This window comes from Hyaena hyaena, unplaced genomic scaffold (assembly GCF_003009895.1).
Source record: "Hyaena hyaena isolate Hyena2069 unplaced genomic scaffold, ASM300989v1 scaffold_323, whole genome shotgun sequence".
Taxonomy (NCBI): Eukaryota; Metazoa; Chordata; class Mammalia; order Carnivora; family Hyaenidae; genus Hyaena; species Hyaena hyaena.
Window position 1 is genome coordinate 1290169 of NW_024080956.1, and position 20775 is coordinate 1310943.

At 33.4% G+C, this 20775-nt stretch overlaps 1 protein-coding gene across 3 annotated transcripts in view; it reads right to left on the reverse strand.

Moving 5' to 3' along the window:
- Positions 1 to 20775, reverse strand: part of NCAM2 (neural cell adhesion molecule 2) — a 505403-nt gene that overhangs the window by 93037 nt on the left and 391591 nt on the right. For all 3 annotated transcript variants that reach the window (XM_039248946.1, XM_039248948.1, XM_039248947.1), the window contains 2 exons: positions 10557 to 10744; positions 5576 to 5672 (listed from right to left, as the gene is read on the reverse strand). In XM_039248946.1, the coding sequence (XP_039104877.1) occupies positions 5576 to 5672; positions 10557 to 10744 (285 nt within the window). The remainder of the gene's footprint in view (positions 1 to 5575; positions 5673 to 10556; positions 10745 to 20775) is intronic.

The window sequence follows — 20775 nt, forward strand, 5'->3', positions numbered from 1 at the left end:
GCATAATCAGAATATAGTATGAGGAAATGTAACATGTCCAAATTGAGGTACCATCCACAAAATAACTAGCCTTCCAAGTGTCAAAGCCATGCAAACAAAGGAATGATTGGGGAAACTTTCTAGATTAAAGGAGAGTAAAAATAAATTAAAAATAAATGTAATGCCTGCATCTTTTGCTATAAAGGACATTACAAGGGGGGGCCCTGGGTGGCTCAGTCAGATAAGTGTCCTACTTCAGCTCAGGTCATGATCTCACGGTTCCTGAGTCGAGCCCCGCACCGGGCTCTGTGCTGACATGTCAGAGCTTGGATCCTGTTTCTGATTCTGTGTCTCTCTCTCTTTTTACCTCCCCTGTTCACGCTGTCTCTCTCTCACCATCAAAAATAAATAAACATTAATAAAAATTAGAGGACATTACTAGAATGACAGATAGAATTAGATTGAAGTCTTTGGATTAGACAGTAATTTAACTGTTTTATAGAGATTTTGTTGGACAATGTGTTGTTGTAGTAAATACACACTGAGGTTGGTACCATGTGAACTCATTCTAAATGGCTCAAATAAATAAGTTCTATGCACTATTGCAAATTTCCTATGAATATGAAATTACATTAAAAGAAAAAAGAATAAAAAAGAAGAGAACTAAGGCCGATAAATACACATGAGATTCAGATAACTTGTGGATATAACTTTTGAGGAGAGAGAGAAGAAGACAGATTTTGAAGCAGTCTCCAGGCTTCAAGCTGTCAGCACAGAGCTGGATGTGGGGCTCGAACCCACGAACTGTGAGATCATGACCTGTGTCCAAGTCAGACGCTTAACCTGACTGAGCTACCCAGGCAACCCCTTAGTAATGTCCTTTATGGCAAAAGATGCAGACATGGCATTTATTTGTTATTTATCTTTGCTGTCCTTTGATCTAGAAAGTTTTCTTAACCATTCCTTTGTTTGCATGGCTTTGACACTCTGAAGGTTGGTTATTTTGTAGATGGTACCTCAGCTTGGGCTTGTCTAATGTTTCCTCATGCTAGATTCTGATTATGCAATTTTGGCAGAAATATTACAATTGTTATTATGTGTTCTTCTCGTTGCCTATTTCTGGTAGCACCCAAGTTTAATTTTCTCATTACTGGTGATGCTATTTGATCACTTAATTAAAGTGGGATCTGGTAGGTGTATCAACTGTAATGTTATTATTTTTCTGATTATTTTTTGTTGTCATTAAAAATAATTTGGGGGTAGACACTTTAAAAAACATTTCCACTTATTTTTTTGTCATTTAATTTTTTAAATTTTTTTTAAAAAAAATAATGTTTATTTATTTATTTTTGAGAAAGAGAGACAGAGAGAGAGAGAGAGAGAGCGCAATCAGGGGAAGGGCAGAGAGAAAGGGAGACACAGAATCCGAAGCAGTCTCCATGCTCTGAGCTGAGGTGTCAGCACAGAGACTGATGCAGGGTTTGAACTCATGAACCATGAGACCATAACCTGTGCCCAAGTTGGACACTCAACCGACTGAGGCACCCAGGCACCCCTAACTAATTTGTTTCTCATCATAGTCTTGCTTTAGCAATCATTGATGCCCCTCAGCTCTCAGCTAAATTCATTTGTTTTATGCTATTTGTTAAAATTGGTTGATGGATGTTTTTGACACGTCTCTATTTTTTTTTTTTTTAATTTCTTTTCCTCCTGGCACAACACACTGTTCTAGGCTTATTTTGTTCTTTGTTCCACTGTTAAAATCAGTCATTTTTACGAGAAACCCTGGTTACTTTTACTGAAGAATGGCATTTAGAAACCAAGAAGTAGGGAATCCTGGGTGGCTCAGTGGTTAAGCCTCAGACTCTTGACCTTGGTTCCAGTCATGATCTCATGGTTCATGGGTTTGGCCCCACATTGGGCTCTATGCTGGTCGGGTGCAGCCTGCTTGGTAGGCTCTCTCCTTATCACTCTACCCCTCCCCTGCTTGTCTCAGGCTCTCGCTCTCTTTCTCTCTCTCTCTCTCCGAATAAATAAATATATAAACTTTAAAAACAAACAAACAAACAAAACCAAGAAGTAGGTACCAGGTTAACATGCTCTTTGCTGCTGAGGTGTTACACCTCCCAAGTCCTCTCAGTGGATAGAGACAGCTCAGAAACTATCTTTTCCAAGTAAGATTCCTGATAAAAAGAAGTCCCTTGTAGAAATGGCTGAATACACACACACACACACACACACACACACACACACACACACACCCTTATTTCTTTTCTCCTTTCTATATCTATCTACATACATTAAAACCGTACTTCACACAGGTAACTCCACTCCAATACCCAACCATTACCCCAGGGTTATTCTACTTTTTGCTTTTTATCTGCTAGTCCAAAGGTGAGATAATTACTTCAGACTGTAATATATTTTATATATTTACTGATGTTACTCATACGCTTGTAGAAATGAGCATTGCTGCCTCCACCGTTTTACTTGGTTGGACCCTGCATAACACTGATTAGGGTGCAACACTTCTCTGTGGGTTGCTGTATCTCTCTTGGCACATGGAAACCTTCTCACCTGCCTTGGCCCCACCAGACCACTGAAGCCCCCTCCAGTCTATTAACTCTGCTGACTCTCTGACACCTGGTCCAGGCTGTGTGTCCCCACCCACATACAGATGTCTACCTTGCTTTGACCTAGGATTTAAATATAAAGGAGACAAAAAGAAGAAGAAAGAAGAAGAGAAGGAAGGAAAAGAGAAAGGAAAAAAATATTTTTGAAATAAAGGAAGTTCAAAGGGTAGCTTTTTCCTGTATTTATCACTGAATATATAGCACAAAATTTCATGTGTAATTTTAGCTGCTTTAATTTGTTGTCCTTTTGAATCTAAGTAATCTGTTACAGTATAAAACACTGTATATCAAAGGATCTGTACCTTTTATTAGATCAGACAGGCCAATGAGATATTGAGCTGTGATATTTACATCTGTTTTGAAATATTTAAATTTCTGTATAAGATTTCTCTCATATTGTATTTAAAATTACATTGCACTTTCATTGTTCAAAGTCTTCAGAAAAGACTAAATTTCATAAGCATTAAGTAAAGAGGTGCCATCAAAGGAATAATGTGTGTAAATGTTGATTTTTAAATGTCGGTTTCCCATGCAAGATTCAGGGTCTAATTCATTTTTATTTCTCTATTACAATTTCAGTTGAATGTACCTCTTTCTGAAACAAATTTTAGGTATGTATTTATCACAAAATTTTAAATATTAGGAAAATTGCATTATTCAATAAATATTTCCAATAACATTTTAGCTCTTGCCTGTAATGAACCTTTTCTACTTTTGAAGCTGAGGGAAAATCAGTAAGTTAATATTTTCATTAGAAGGATGGGTAATAGACACGCCCAGACCCACCGTCAGAAGGATATGTATCAAATATATTTTCATTTTTCAATGAAACATTTTATAGTAAGAAATGTGAAATATGAAGAAATGTGAGATATTAAATGTTTCCTGAGAATTTAATAATGTCTATTCATTATGAATATAACATCTTATTTTTCACTTTTTCTAGAATTACAAGCGCTTAAAAAATTTTATACATCTAGTCATTAGCATATTTTACATACAGATACAAACTTACATCATCTCTAAAAAGACCATGTAAAATAGAGTATCAGTATTATTATAATTATGTATACATGTATTTATCACTTGCCTAGTTAGTATTTATAAAAGTTCATACTAATTACAAGGAAATCCATCTAATTTCCTGAGGCTTAGAATTAATATAGGTAGTGAGTGCTTCTGATCAGTATAGATGGTGCTCACTTCAATTTATTATCAGTGAGTTTTGATATGACTTTGCACATTTCATTTTCCTAGAATTTAACTGTGTTTGCAATGGCTTATTCGTACGCCTAAATGTGAAGAGTGTACCTCTCATGATTTTCATTGAGATTAATTTTCTGATAACATCATGATAGATAATAAATATTCATTTATTTCCTTCCTTCCCTTCCTAAGTTCCTTCTCATCTCAATATTTTTCTTCCTCCTTCCTTTCCTAAAAACCTTTCACACAATACTTTCTTGCTCTTCTCCCTTAGTGTAGCAAAACTTGATCTGAGGAGTGACAGGTTCCACTTACATAATATTTGAGTATTGATTAGCTTTGTAAACTTTTAAATTTCCCTTTTAATCTTTACAACTAATAACATTACTTTGGGGGTATATTTATATCATATCAGTATCATATATCAGTATCATATCCGTAGAAATAAATATCTTTCTTAATTTAATATAAAATTATAGTTATATACTGGAACCCTATTTAGGAAACAGTTTTAAATATTTTCATAGAAGGTATGTCTTCTATTAAAACATAACATTATAATAATTTTCTGATATTTCTCTACCTAGTCTTAAAAGGCAATAAATTATGTTTTTTTCTATCACAGGAGCTATAAAAATATACTATAATGTGTATCTTCTGATTTCTAATCAGTCTTCTAAAACATAATGGCAAATTCTATATAAATGTATCTGTGTTTTATGTATAACTGTTATTCATGTAACTAAAAACATAACTGGATTTCTAGTTAAAATGAATTGTATTCTACATGCCATTATTTCTGTATCTTTAAGCTTCTGGGAAAGAACTAGAATGTTTTCATACACAAAATGCAACAGTTTTCCATGGCAGTTATATAATCTTAACTTTTCTATTTGCCTTAAAAATAAGTTTACTATTTCTACTTTCAAGTTTGAGATTTTAAAACAGATTAATTTTGGTTTGTTTCCTATCAAAATGTATTCTATTTTTAACTTTTTGATAGGGTTCTAACTTTACATAAACTATAATTTGCTTTCTTTTTTAATGTTTACTTGTTTATTTTTGAGAGAGAGAAAGAGAGAAAGCACAAGCGGGGGAGGGACACAGAGAGAGGAGACACAGAATCTGAAGCAGGTTCCAGGCTCTAAACTGTCAGCACAGAGTCCAATGAGAGGCCTGAACTCATGAACTGTGAGATCATGACCTTAGCCTAACTTGGATGCTTAACTGACTGAGCCACCCAAGTGCACCTATAATTTGCTTTCCTAAGACATTTTCCCCGAATTCTTTCATAGACAGTTCACTCATAAAGTTGGGCGATAAGACTCAGAGTTTAAAATCAGTCTTGATTATGGGGTGCCTGGGTGGCTTGGTCAGTTAAGTGTCTGACTTCAGTTTAGGCCATGATCTAGCAGTTCTTGAATTGGAGCCCTGCATCAAGCTCTGTGTTGATAACTCAGAGCCTGGAGCCTGCTTCAAATTCTGTGTCTTCTTCTCTCTCTGCCCCTCCACTGCTTGTACTCTGTCCATATCTCTCTCTCAAAAATAAATAAACATTAAAAAGTTAAAAAAAACAATCTTGATTAATAAATATATTCTAAGTCCTCACTATCTTCCATCGGATTAAACTATTCTAAAATTTTAAGAATTGATTTATTCTTCCTTATAATAACCTGTTTCATGACTTACTAAAATGTAAAGCTATTTTCTTATAGAAATATTTTATGAGATCTCAGAAATTATTGTGCTCTACTTACCAGCCAAAGCAAGAATGTATTCTTGAAATCTTGTTCCTATACGGTTAGTGGCTGTGCAATTATATCTTCCAAAGTCATTGTCAGATGTAGGTGCAATCTAAAATAATCATAATAATAAATGTTGAACAATTTTAAAACAATATCACAGCAGCTTTAAAATAGACTCTAGTATGCCTACCATCTTCACACCTGTTCGATTATTTACAACTCCTTGCCATATTCTTTTATTTTTTTTTGTATCAAGTAAGTATCACACCCTTTTAAGATATAATCCATGGACCTATGTTTCCACAGGACTAGGTGAAATATAGTTTAGCTATTAATTTATTAAGTAGATAAATGCCATCATCTACTGCATAGAAAAATTGTTATATATTCATGTATGTAAAGCTCAGAAAGTAGTACACATTTTCCAAAATACATATTCTGCAATCACTGCAGACATGTACTTGAAAACAGAAAACTGTCCCAAAAGGATTATTAGTTAACTCTTCGTTTTCTGTTTTAGCCTCAAGTCAGGCAGACTTAAAGTTCAAGAAAGGTTGGAAGTATATCAGTTATCTTCCTCTGTCATGATTTTATTGAATATAAAATATTAATGAAGGATGAGGACTCATTCTAGAAAAATAAAATTCTTTCCAGGAAGGTATTTTGCAAGAAAAATGTTGCCCTTGTGTAGTAATCCCTGTAGACAGGCATATTATCTTGATAACTAATAACAGTACCTTGCCTCCATTTGCATTCAATTCCTATCATTCTCTTTCATTTTAGGTGCAAAATAGCTGACCTCAATTCTCACACATTTGAAATCCATAATTAAGTTAACCTTCCAGAATTCTATTGCTGAACGTTGGGACCAACCCTGTAATTCTAATGTACCGAAATTCTGAAGTATCAGTTCAGAGCAGAGATTTGATGATAGTAATAGATATAATTTTCAATCCCGGTAACTATTATTAAGGGAGAATATGCTTACAACAAGAGTTGCTGTTAATTTCAACTCTATCCCAAAAGGGGGAAAATGATTTTGTGGTAATGGGAGGCTATTAACTAAAAGTGCAATTTTGAGGTCCATTGAAGATGGTAATTCTGAGAGTACAAAAAAGCTGTGTCACTCATTCTTTGGTTAGCTGTCTATCTAGGAGTAGATCATAAGTTTAAGGATTAGAAACCTTAACAGTTCTTATGTAAGTACTTTTTAGTGATGAAAATACTAATTTTTCTTACATTCAGTTACTAATAAACTAGATAATTTAACTTTAAAATAATTTTACTAGTGAGAAAGAAATCTGCCCCAAAAGTGTCTTCATTTTACAAGCCCTCTGAGAGTTACTTATATAGTCCACAGGAAAGAATGTGTACTGAATCGACACAATGTAGAGACAGGATGGCCATGACCAAGTATCAGAACTATTGTGCAGCTCCTCAATATTAAAAGAAATAATGTAAATATAGCCAGTTTCATTGGAACGACTTTTAAAAGGCTCAATTCAAGTTTTGTTTTGTTTTGTTTTTTTCTTTTTTTTTTTTTAATTTGTTTTCTCTTCCTGGGAGTTTGTCTATCCAAAGATAGAAGTTTCATAATTTTATCTGAAATAATTTGGTGATCATGTTGTATGATTAACAAATACAGAAAACACCCCTAGTAGAACAGATTATTTTAAAAAATCCCACAGATCTAGATATAACCTGACCAAAAATGTGCCTGGCAGTATATTTGATGTGTCTAGGAAAACAATATGAAAACAATGTCCAATAGTGGCTTGATGCCCAATCCCAGAGCAATGAAATAATAGGTGATTTTATAAAAAAATAAAATAATGTACAAATAGGTATATTATAAAGCATGAACTTAGAAATATTTAAATTTAAAATATACCATTTATTGCTGATATTTATCTAAGAATAACTAGGAACATCTTACATATGAAACCACTTTTTCATATTTTAATATGCAGTTAAAATAATTCAAGTTTACTTAAGATGTTGGCCTTTAATAGTACATTATAGAACAACAATATAGTTCTGAATATCAAAATATGGACTGGGAGTACATTGTTGATAGAGAGGTTCACTAATCTTTTTCCTAAACATTCAAAAACTTTATTTCCTTTCTTTGTGTTCCATTGTTAGAAAATCATATATTTAATAGTTAGCATTTTACTTAAGGAACAACAATAGAGAACAATAGAACAATATCATTGCAAGCAATCCATCAGAAAGTTCCTACATCAATTTTTGCCCATATATTAAAAATATGGCTAATTACTTCAGGAAGCACTCAGGAAAAAAAAAAAAAAGAAAGAAAATGGATGACCCGTACAGATGAATTTATTGGCAATAATCCAAAGGATTTAGAGAATATTGTATTGTGTCTTAAAATTCATAAATTTAAAAGACTGAATATATATATTTAGTCAATGTAAAAGGTAAAACCTTAAAAATCAATTCAATAAATCTATTATTGACCAACTTGATATCAACTGCAAACTTGATTTTTCTATATTGTATTACATTTTAAGAATTTGAAATTATGTGACTATTATAATAATTACCAAAAAATAAAAACCAAATCCTAACCAACTATATGTTATTGATTCAAAATTAGTAATCTTTATCATTGCTTTTTTATATAGTTATTGTTATTTTATTATATTTTGTCTTCCTGTTGTATTAGTTAAGCATTAGTTACTTATTCAGGACTTTAATTCAAGTTTTAAATAGTATACACATAAAGGTACATATTCAAGGTCAATGCTTTAACCAACAGACCATGTGACCATGTATAAACAAAAATTGCTTAGTTTTCACTTTGGAATGGAGATGAATGCCATTTTGTTGAAAGATTAAATAATGTGAGAGCTTTATATGAATAAAATATTTAAATATAAAATGATGAATATATTCAGGGTACCTTGGTGGCTCAGGCAGTTAGGCATCTGACTTTGGCCTAGTTCATGATCTCAAAGCTCATGTGTTCATGTCCTGAGTCAGGCTCTATCCTGACAGCTCGGAGCCTGGAGCCTACTTCGGATTCTGTGTCTTCCTCTCTCTCTCTGCCCTGTCCCCAACTACTTTGCCTCTCTCTCTCAAAAATAAATAAAAACCTTTAAAAATAAAAAAAAACGGATTAATATATTTAAATATTGGATTTATAACATGTTTGACCTTGACTATGGAGAATTATGACCTAACCAAGAAACTGAGAAAGAGTAAAATGATGTAAAGTGGAACTTAGAGATTAGGCTCTCATTTAAACATAAACTTAAATCTACCCATTATGGAATGAATAGTATTGCCCCACAAAATTCATATGTTGAAACCGTAACCTCTAATATTTGGAGATAGTGTCTTTAAAGAGGTAATTGAAGTTAAATTAGGTCTTAAAAATGGGTTTTAATGCCCTTATAAAAAGACAAGAAACCAGAGCCTTCTCTTTATGTGCACACAGAAAGTCCATGTGAGTAAATGCTTAGAGGGCACATCTGCACCAAGGGTAGAGATTTCATAAAACAGAACAAAACAAAACAAAACAACCCTCTGGGACCTTGATCGTGGACTTTTAGCCTACAGAAATGTGGGCAGGGGCACAGGTTTCTTTGCTGAAGCCACCCGGTCTGGTACTCATTATTGCAGCCCAAACACACTAACACGGTACCCAAAAACTAAGATATAATCAAACCTTGGTTTTTAACTATGGTTAAATACCTACATTTTAGGTTAAACTACCCAAATGTCTTTGTGAACTTTACATCTGTGTCAATTCATCAATAGCTAGTTCTCCCAATAAAGTTAAAAATAAACCAATTTAATTTGAAATGGATTTAGACAGAGTTAGCTTAGTTATCCAAATATTTAAGGAAGTAACGACTAAATCCTTCTATCAACCAGACATTTCACTAAGTCCAATTACCAGGTAGAAAACTTAACATGGCACAAATGAGAATACCTTGAAGTTAATGTAGTCTGGGTATCAGATGTCATTTTAAACCATACATTTTTAAAATTTACATAAAATGAACTACAGGGAAAAAAAATATAGTATCCTTTCAGCTAAATAAGGCTGGTGGGGAACATTCCTAGTTGTAGTGAAAGAATGATAAACTGGAAGGGTCCCTGATTACGGTCATAGACACACAAACTTTGGAACTGATACAGACACATAATCTGTAGTTAATAAGTAAGAGGTATTGTACTCAAACAGAATTTAAAGCCCAGGCACTTGGCAATATATAAACAATGATGTAAAATCTTAATTTAAACTATAAAATGAAGGGTGCCTGGAAGGCTCAGTTGGTTTAGCGTTTGACTCTCTATGTTGGCTCAGGTCATGATCTCACAGTTCATAAGTTTGAGCCCCGCCTTGGGCTCTATGCTGACAGCGCAGAGCCTGCCCAAGGTTCATTTTCTCTCTCTCTCTCTCTCTCTCTCAAAATAAATAAATAAACATAAAAAATAAATATATATATACATATAAAATATATATACAAAATAAAATGAATGAGGCATTGAACAAGTAAATCTAGTGTATTTAGGAATTTGTAAGTACGTAACAGTGAGAAGTAATATATGCCAGTCTTAGAAAGAAAGCATAACTTCAAAAGCAATGGCTAGGATCAATACTGATATTGAACTTTTGGCCCTCAAAAACTGATGAATTACTCATTCCTTCACACTATGTTTTCATGATATAACTTTTTCCAAAAATTAATTCATGAAAAATAATGGCTTTTGTTATACATTCATATTTCTACATAAGTAAGTTATGAGAAATTAGTCATTAATGGGCCATGATCCAAATGCATAAAAACTTCCCTTTTAAGTAAAGGCACATGAAAAATGTACAATAAGATTTGTAAGTGTATATGTATTACATACAATATATTATATAAATATTTATATTAAGATATTTAAATATATTCTAAAATGGTAGGCAACTGCTAAAATAATACCAATTATTCATATGTACATAAAGACTTACCTCTAATATCATCTTTCTCCCTGCACTGTATGTCTTTAAATTAGTGGTGTTTTTAGCTGGTAAGACTAATTTCTCTCTTCTCCAATGGACTGATGCTGGTGGATTAGATTTCACATCACAGCTTATGTTGATTGGGTTTCCTTCCCAAGAGTAATAAATTGTTTGGTTTGATATAAACTTGGGAGCATCTGTAAGGTAAAATAACACAACATTTATAGACCTTTTCTTTTAGGTAAATAATCAATTAGTTTTAACAATAGTAATTATTACCCGAGACAAAAAGAAGCCACATCAATTGTAATTTCATATATTTAGTGTGTGACAGCAGAACTCATGAAAATATATTATTTGGGGGCGCCTGGGTGGCTTAGTCGGTTAGGCGTCCGACTTTCGCTTAGGTCGTGATCTCGCGGTTCGTGGGTTCGAGCCCCGCGTCGGGCTCTGTGCTGACTGCCAGCTCAGAGCCTGGAGCCTGTTTCAGTCTGTGACTCCCTCTCTCTCTGACCCTCCCCTGCTCACGCTGTCTCTCTCTCTCTCTCCTAGAAATAAATAAAACATTTAAAAAAATTAAAAAATAGGGGCGCCCGGGTGGCGTAGTTGGTTAAAGCGTCCGACTTTCGCTCGGGTCATGATCTCGCGGTTCGTGGGTTCGAGCCCCGCGTCGGGCTCTGTGCTGACTGCCAGCTCAGAGCCTGGAGCCTGTTTCAGTCTGTGACTACCTCTCTCTCTGACCCTCCCCTGCTCACGCTGTCTCTCTCTCTCTCTCCTAGAAATAAATAAAACATTTAAAAAAAATTAAAAAAATTAAAAAATATATATTATTTGACTGTTTCATCAAATAATTTTAAAATTAAAAATATTCAAAGCTGGTCAACTATTAAAACATGAAACATTAGGGGCGCCTGGGTGGCTCAGTTGGTTGAGCGTCCGACTTCGGCTCAGATCATGATCTTGCGGTTCGTGGGTTTGAGTCCCGCGTCGGGCTCTGTGCTGACAGCTCAGAGCCTGGAGCCTGTCTTCAGATTCTGTGTCTCCCTCTCTCTCCGGCCCTCCCCTGCTCACACTGTCTCTATCTCTCTCTCAGGAATAAATAAAACATTAAAAAAATTTAAAAAAAACATTAATGCACAAAATTGCTTTTCATAATCTGAGAAAAAATTATCTTTCCAGTTAATTAATAGCAATGTATATATCTGTTTCTACAACAAACCTCATTAAAAAATGAGAGCTTAGAGTAATGGAATCCGTGGTCTTGTGTCATTTTAAGATCTTGTCATATTCATATAATTTCTTTTATAAGATATTTTGAAGCATATGTAAAATCTAAATTGAAATGTCAATATCACAATTAAGAGACAATTTTTCTCCTGAAATATCATTTCCAGTATTAATTAAGCCAGAGATGATTTAATTTAATTGACAAAGTTGATTTGAAAATTAATCGGTGCCTATGAAGCTCTGTCAAAACTCGGGCCCCTACATTAGACCTCTGTAAAAACAGTTAAGAGAAAACAGGCAATGTTATTATATTGTTTTATTAAATAACAATTATGGAGACACACAAACATGGTTTTTAGCCTTGCTCCATGTAACCCAGGTGCCAATAATCATAACCTCTGTGTATCAATATCTTGACTTTATAAATTATTTGAGACAATTTATTTTTAAAATTTTTACTAAAAATCACAATCCTAAATTAAGTGGTAGCTAAAATGTTGCTGGAATTTATGTTGATTTATTGTTGATATTATTGTTATTAATATTAACTATTTAGAACTTCATATCACTTTACAAATTATCAATATCAGTTAATCAAGTTTAAATGTTTTGTTTTACTACCCCTAATTACTTAAAAATGAGCTATACAAATTCTGGTATATCAATAGACTATATATCTGATATATAAGAATTATAATCTATAGTACAAATACACAAGTAATTTTAAAATCCTTGTCTTTTATTTGTCTCAGTGTGTATTTTTATTGCCAATCTCAAGGAGTGGAATATTTTTATAATATTTGTATGGAATATTAATTGAATGTTTTCTACATAAGACAGTAGGATTATACATTTTATTCCATTTTATCTTTTTAATAACCTTGTGAAGAAGATGTTATCATATTTGAAGCATGAAGGATCTTGACTAAGGGCTGTCAAGCTTATTCTAGCACTAAGTTGTAGGTCTGGGATATGTATGAATATAGGGTGATTTTAACCAGAGGCCACTCATTAGATATCCATTCAACCCAGGAACAAAATTATATTATTCAGTGCTAGCAATGTTTTGGTGAAGTGGACCCTATCATACATTATTGAAGGTAAATACAATTTGAATAATCCCTTAGGAAGATAAAGAACCCTAAAAAGCTTTATCATTTTGATTCTGCAATCCAGTCTTAGGTATCTCTCCAGATAAAATAAATAGAAATATCCAAAGCTTACATGAAGGACTTTTAATGCATTGTTATCTGAACAAAAACTCAAAACAACTTAATGTCCCTCAAAAGAGAATTATCTAAGTAAATAGTAACACATTTGGGCACTTAGGTGTGCTTAAATATCACACAGACATTTCTACCTATGGGTATCCTCAGCTTGCAGTGTGTCTGCCCTTCCTTTCATCTGACTGCCTTCAAAACTAAGCCCCACACTTCTTCAATGGAGCTCTTCCACAATCTTCAATTGTGCTCCTGTGCTTTGTGCTCCCACAGAGTCTGTGTTTTCCCTCAGTATGGTCATTGGAAGTATAGGCATTGGAAGAATCTATGTCACTGTGTTTTCACTAAATGATCTGAACCTCATGGGTTAAGATGTGTCTTGGTCACAATTATATACCTGATAGCTTAAAGATGCTTGCTCGACTCTCAAAAACTGTACATCAAATGTACTGGAAATTAATATCAATTAATTTCAATTCCTCAACTCATTTATATTGAACAGAAGATATTTCCAAGGAAAAAGGGAAAAAAAACAACAACAACTTTGCAAGGTCTGGGAAGATTAGGTGAAAAATCTAGGAACGTATGACTAATTCAGGTGCAAGTGCAAGAGAAACCAAACTTCTTGATGTTCAATGTGAAAAGCTAAGGTTATATAGATATACAGCTCTATCTATAAAACATTTTATTACTCTTAATAAATATGAAATATAATCTCTTTAACATTATAAGTTTTGGAGGAAAGGTTAATGGATAATTTATTTGCATATATATATATATATAGCCCAATATGAAAATCATACATGCTAATGGAGCTATTAATAGCTGGCTGACTCACAGTCTACTCTGCCCATGATGTGGCATCTGTATGAATATGTATTATATTATTATAATCTGACCATAAACTTAGGGCAAGATTTGATTTTTCTATAAAAGCAAGCAATTGCTACTAATTGTTTGCCTGATGATCTCAGTAGGAATTTAATTTGAAATCACTGATGTTGAATACAAACATGCTACAGGCAATACATGCTATACTGAAAGGCACATTAAGAAAATGTATTTGTGGTGTGAGGCAAGAAAATATTGATAACTTCCATCTACAATAAAACATAAAGCAAATCCCTATACATTACACGCTTTGTAGATATCAAAACAGTAGCAAGGCAGCAATATTCACTGGCACAAGATTGGCATGTTAATAAAACTGACTGACTGGTGTTGGGTCATTGTTTAAAGAAAGATAAGACTCTGGCACAGGCAACAGGTGAAAACTCCAGGCTAAAAACAAGCGGCCATATTTCATGTTGATAAATCAAAAATAGTAATTTTCAGAGAACTGGCCTTTTTAAAAAGTAGGACTGTCACATCATGAAAGACTTCAAATATGGTGCAGAGGAAATAAACTTAGGCAGTTAACAAAACATCAGGGGAAGGAGAATGAGAGAGGAATGTGGCATAAGTAAACCATCAAGAAATGGAAACATCTCTCAGGGCATTATATGTTCCTCAAATCCTATTAAATAAAATAAATTAAAATAAATATATGTCTTTAAATAGTCTACAATTTTCAAAATAAAATATCCTACAAATTTCAATAAACAGAAGTAACTTTATGGGAAAAACATTTTTTTTCTGAGCAAAGTAGTGAAAAAATTCAGAGAAACCTGAATAGTGAATGACAAGATAAAATATGTCGTTCACTGGATGAAAAAGTAGCAGTGTCCCTTCAGAAAGCTTCAGGGAGCAAGAGAACCGAGCAAAGTAGCAAAAATGTCCTACTTGACAAAACTTTTGTCAGACTTCTATAACCCTTTTAAAAAATGTTTTATGTATTTATTTATTATTTGTTATTATTTTTTATATATGTACTTTATTGTCAAGTTAACTAACACACAGTGTATACAGTGTGCTCTTGGTTTTGGAGGTGGGTTCCCATGATTCATTGCTCACATACAATATCCAATGCTCATCCCAACAAGTGCCCCCCTCAATGCCCATCATCTATTCTTCCCTCTCCTTATTTCCCCATCAATCCTCAGTTTGTTCTCTGTATTTAAGAGTTTCTTATGGTTTGCGTCCCTCTATTTGAAACTATTTTTTCCCCTTTTCTTCTCCCATGGTCTTCTGTTAAGTTTTCAAGTTCTACAAATGAGTGAAAACATATGATATCTGTCTTCCTCTGACTATTTATTAGAGAGAGTGTGGGCAAGCAATGGGGGGGGCAGAGAAAGAGGGGAACAGAAGATCAGAAGCAGGCCCTGACATCAAAGAGGCTGACAGCAGAGAGCCTGAGAGTTCATGACCTGAGCCAAAATCCAATGTTTAGCCAACTGAGTCAACCAGGTGCCCCCCGTAAGCCCTTTTATAAGGACTAGGGTTTATCCTCAGGCCCTTCCTTTATCGGCTTCTTCCTTTAGTAAAGAATCCTAAGTCAGCTAAGTGGAAATCTTTCTTTCCTTGATATCTCCGTATATTTGAAATCTGATCAAATTCCTTATTACTTACCCTTAATGCTCATGTCTGTGGCTCACATTTATAAGAATTTTGTGAGGTTAGTTTAGCAAGAATCACATTATATTTGAAATGTAATCAAGTCTCTTTTAGTAATTTTCCATCCACTGGCTTCTGTCATTTTACTTATTGGCTATAAGTCTCCACTTGTTCTTGCTGTATTTAGAATTGAGTTCAATCGCTCTCCTCTATTGCAACAGTCTTGACCCTTCTTGTAATCAATTTAAATACAAGTCTTCCTTAACATTCTTAAGTGCCAACATAGTATCTCTCTGACAAAAGATAGAGTATATTCCCCAAAAAAAGGCAATTAAAGGAAAACTGGTTTCCTTTTGTTTAAGAAGAAAGAGAAAAGCAAAGAAAGACCTGAAGCCAACATGGCAGCGTTAAGAACTATTGGATTATTTTCTATAATCTTGTATGAGAAGGAAACCATTTTTAACAATCAATCACACGATAAATTCACCCCAACCAGATTTTCATGCAGGAAGACAGGGAAGATTTATATTCAACTGTGTGTGGATTCACCAAATTCTCATTACGCAAATAAGTGATCTTTGTGTTTACTGTATTTACCTATGAACAAAGTTAAACTTGTAATACTTTTGTACACATGGTCATTCTAAGTTCTGCAGAACTGGGACAGATCTCATAGCATCAAATATCTGAAAAGGAACATGAGAGTCCTCTACAAATCTTTGTTCTACACACAATAATCCAAGATTCTTGAATATTTGGGAAGGTGGTGGCAGAGCTAACCCATAATCTTTTGACTCTTTATGATCAGGTTATGAACTCACACTACTAAGCCAGTTATTCTATTAATAACTAAGTACATTCTCAAGAGAGTAGTTTTAATGATCATTAATAACAAAATTAGTGTTTGAAGTGATTATACTAAGTAATCAAGGAAGTATTTTATTAGTCCTGTATGCTACATTGAAGCAATAAACGAAACATGTAATATAGTTTAGGGAAAAAATGATGGAAACAAATGCACATTGGTACAGTCGCTTATTTCCAGGTGATGCCAATAAAATGAGATAATTAATATTATACTTTGCCAATTTCTCTGCTGATACATGAGAAGCTAAGACGTAAGAAGAAATGTATTCTGGGACATGCTAGTTATTTTCTGCACACAGGGTTTTGTGGCTAGAATCACATTTTGACAACATATCCTTGAATAGATAGTGCTTAGATAGAAACTCAAGAGTTAATTAACCTTACACTGAAAATTGAAAATAACAAAAACAAGTGGGGAGAATGAGGAACAGAGAGAATGAAGGAGGGCAGGAGGAATGAGGAGGAAAAGAAGGAAAATAAAATAAAAGGACAAGACAAAAATGCATATTTTGCTTTCCTTTAGAATTTATATCTTACAAATATTTCCTGATTTCATCCTGTGGTCTCTTCTGAGTATTGGGGGTTGAATGCTGAACATGAAAGACAAGATCCCCAACTTCTTGAAGTTTTTGTGTTCTCTCAAGTTTGTTTTATAATTTGGAGTAACTTGAAACAACTCACAGATATGCTGACATGAAGTTCAGCATCAAGACAGAAAAAACTAAAATAATAAACTATAAATTTACTTAAAGTTGTAAACTGAGAGAAAAGTAAACACATTGTTTCAATATTACAAAGTCAAAGATAATTCTCTAAACTCCAGTTGGGAAATGTGATTTTATCTTTCATTCTGAATTAATAAGATATGTTAAGCTAGAAAATAAAATTTGTTTGGTTGGGGTGCCTGTGTGGCTCATATGGTTGATTTTAGGGCAGGTCATGATCTCAGTTCATGAGCTCAAGCCCCGCATTGGGTTCTGTGCTGACATCATGGATCTTGCCTGAGTTTCTCTCTCTTCCTCTCTCTCTGCCCCTTCCCTGCTCATGTTCTCTCCTCTATCTCAAAATAAATAAATATTTAAAAATAAAATAAAATTTGACTACTGCTTACATACAAGTTTGGTATTTAAAAAGTAATCTCTTGGGGCACCTTGGTGGCTCAACTGGTTAAGCATCTAACTTTGGCTCAGGTCATGATCTCACGGTTTGTGAGTCTGAGCCCTGACAGCTCAGAGCCTGGAGCCTGCTTCAGATTCTATGTCTCTCTGTCTCTGGTCCTCCCCGGCTCATGATCCATCTCTCTTCTCTTCTCTCTCTCTCTCTCAAAAATAAATAAACATTAAAAGTTTATTAAAAAAATAAAAATAAAAGGTAATCTCAAAATTTGTAGTCTAGCCTTCTCATTGTTAAGAAATTATGAATATGCTAACCACAGAACTTTTCCTCTTTATCCATGACAGGTGAAGTCTTGCATTAAAAATAAAATCCCTTAAATAAATAGAAGGTATCATTCAACATCCTAATAAAGAATAAATTTAATCCCCAAATGAGCATACTTACTAATGCCTTAAAATATAATAATTTCATTTTTTTTAAGTAGGCTTCATACCCAGCATGGAGACCAACATGGCGCTTAAACTCACAATCCTGAGATTAAGACCTGAACTGCAATCAGGAGTTGGAATCTTCGCCAACCGAGCCACCACGGTCCCCTCCCCCCCACCAGCTGCTTTTTAAACACATTTTAAATTATATTTTTTAATTTAAAAATGAATTTACTATGGAACTTTTACATCTAGAAAATTCATAGGAACATCCCAAGGTGAGCTCAATATTCAACTTCTTATTAAGACATTTATGAATTAATTAGGTTGTTACCACTTTTCAAAACTTTAAGGGTTGAAAATTTGTTACCTTGCTTCCATCTTCGTAATTCCTAACATGTTCTATGTAATCACCATTTTGAATGTGATATCTTCATATTTGAAGTTGATAATTACAATTTATGGATATTTTGTTGAATGTCAATATATATTTTTCTTGAGTACATATTACCACTAATAGAAGAATATTCTATCTACAATATAATGAAAACTAGGGAGGTTTTGGTACTAAAAATATCATTCATAGGATACAGCAAAAAAAACCCAACAAACATAATTGTAAAAATATCCTCCATATTCTAAAAATAACAAACATAAACACTGATATCCTTGTGTACTTCTCCCCACTGTGAAACTAATTTTGATGCTTTTTTTAGTTCAGTGAACTTACTAGCCTGTGTGTGTGTGTTTGTGTGTGTGTGTGTGTGTTACTTCTGGTGTGAACACATATATGAATCATTTCATGGGAATTTCAAACCATCTGGTTTATTTGTTGAGAGATATTAATTATTTGGAATTAAATAATATGCAGCTTCATTTTCATATTTTAAGAATTTAAGCCTCTGCACTTGAGGTAATATGTTTGAGATGTAAAAAAAACAGTGTTATATTTTTCTGGTGTTATCAAAAGGGCAAAATTCATTTTCAATTCTCTTAGTATGTGGTATCATAAGTTATACTTTATCTTTTAAACAGTTACCTCACTTCTATAATAACTTAAGAATTAAGTATACTCTATAAACTATTGTAAATAATTACCATTTTATTTAGTCTTTAGTTGCATTTGGTTTATTTTAACTAATATTTATCTATTCTTCCATTTATTCCATTATCCATTCTAAACCCTGACATCATAGGGTGTCTGTAAAACAAAATATTCCAATCATTTAATCAATGAATTGATTGCACATCTTTAGTCAAAATAATATCAAAATGTATGCCCACTGACACGAAGCTAACTGTTAGCAAATATGGATATAACTGTTAATGTATAAAAGTTTCACCACCCTGGCTATGTATCAAATCATATTATGAGCTTGTGGGGAAATATTCCAAAGTCTAAGGCTTCCTCTTAAAGATTCTGAATGCACCACTTTGGGAAAGGTAGCTGCTGCAGTAATTATCCCAAATTATGATTGTGTGTCTATTTTATACTAAGCACTGTTAAAATGAAGGGGATTCATGTCAACAGGGACTACTCTCTGGGGGATCAGGCAGATGCAAAAATATGTAAGTATGATGAAGGCAAAATGTATCACAGTGGGAGTGGGATGGGTAAGGTTCTTGTTTCAAAGGTATTAGCACTGAACCTAATGAGGATATGCAGGGGAGGCTCAATAAAACTTCCCGAAGATCATGACCCTTACTTTAAAAAATTTTTGAGCAAAAAAAAAAAAAAATTTTTTTTGAGCATATAAAATGTGTTGAATACAGTGCTAAATGTCACAACAAGCCTGGCATTAGGAATCTGGACACACACACACACACACACACGTTGATGAACTACCAGCGGAAGCCAGAATTTTGCAGCTGCTGTTTGTAAGTAAAATATTACCTTAGAAATAACGTCATTCCTGTCGCTGGATTACGGTCCTAATTATGCCAGATGCAATGATGTCACCTTGATTTTCTGTTTATTAGTTTGGGCATTGGGTGTTTTATTTTTTTTCTTTATAGAATTAATAGTTGAACTTGTTTCTTTAATCTCTAGGAGTTTACTAACACAGAAAACATGAGTCTTGGACAAATTAAAAATATATAGAGAGGATTATATTTGCCATATATAAAGAGCAATGGACCATATAAAAGTGATTTTTATTCTGGTTAAAATTATAAATCCCTCATGATAATGTTAATTATCTCATATTTATAAAAGCCTCTGGCTGGTAGTTTACCATACATACATACATGTAATTACATGCATATATATATATATATTTATATATAAACATATATATATATTTATAATGAAAATGAAGAGTAATCATTTTTATTAAATATTTTAATAGGTTAATATGTTTAAAACCAAAGAATCCATGTGACAAAATCATGTGAATTCCTTAGTGGCAAAAATATAGGGAAGAACATGATTTTTGGCTCCCATATCTTCTACTTCATTATATGATTAATAAAACTATTTATATTCTTGCATAACCTGTGAGGAGAACATGTAAAACTGGATGTAAAATGAATACAAGTCTTAAAAATCAAAGAACTATGTTTTCCTAGCTATCATCACAATGGAAAGATCTCTAAAGAGTAATTATTTAAATTTTATTAAATGGAAGCTGTATAGGTAAAAAGCTGAGCTAGAACATTTTAACAGTACTTACATCCATGACCTTGACTGAATCTCTAATTTAAAATTACCAGCATAAGAAGAAACAGTAGAGTATGTCAGGATCTGAATTTGTCATTTCCTCAAAGTGAGGATCAGGAAACGTATGTTCCAGGCACACCAGAAGAGATTAATGAAATTTTGAAGACTGCTTTCAGACCTAGTGCCAAATTACTCCTGTTTTGATAAATGTCCTTTTA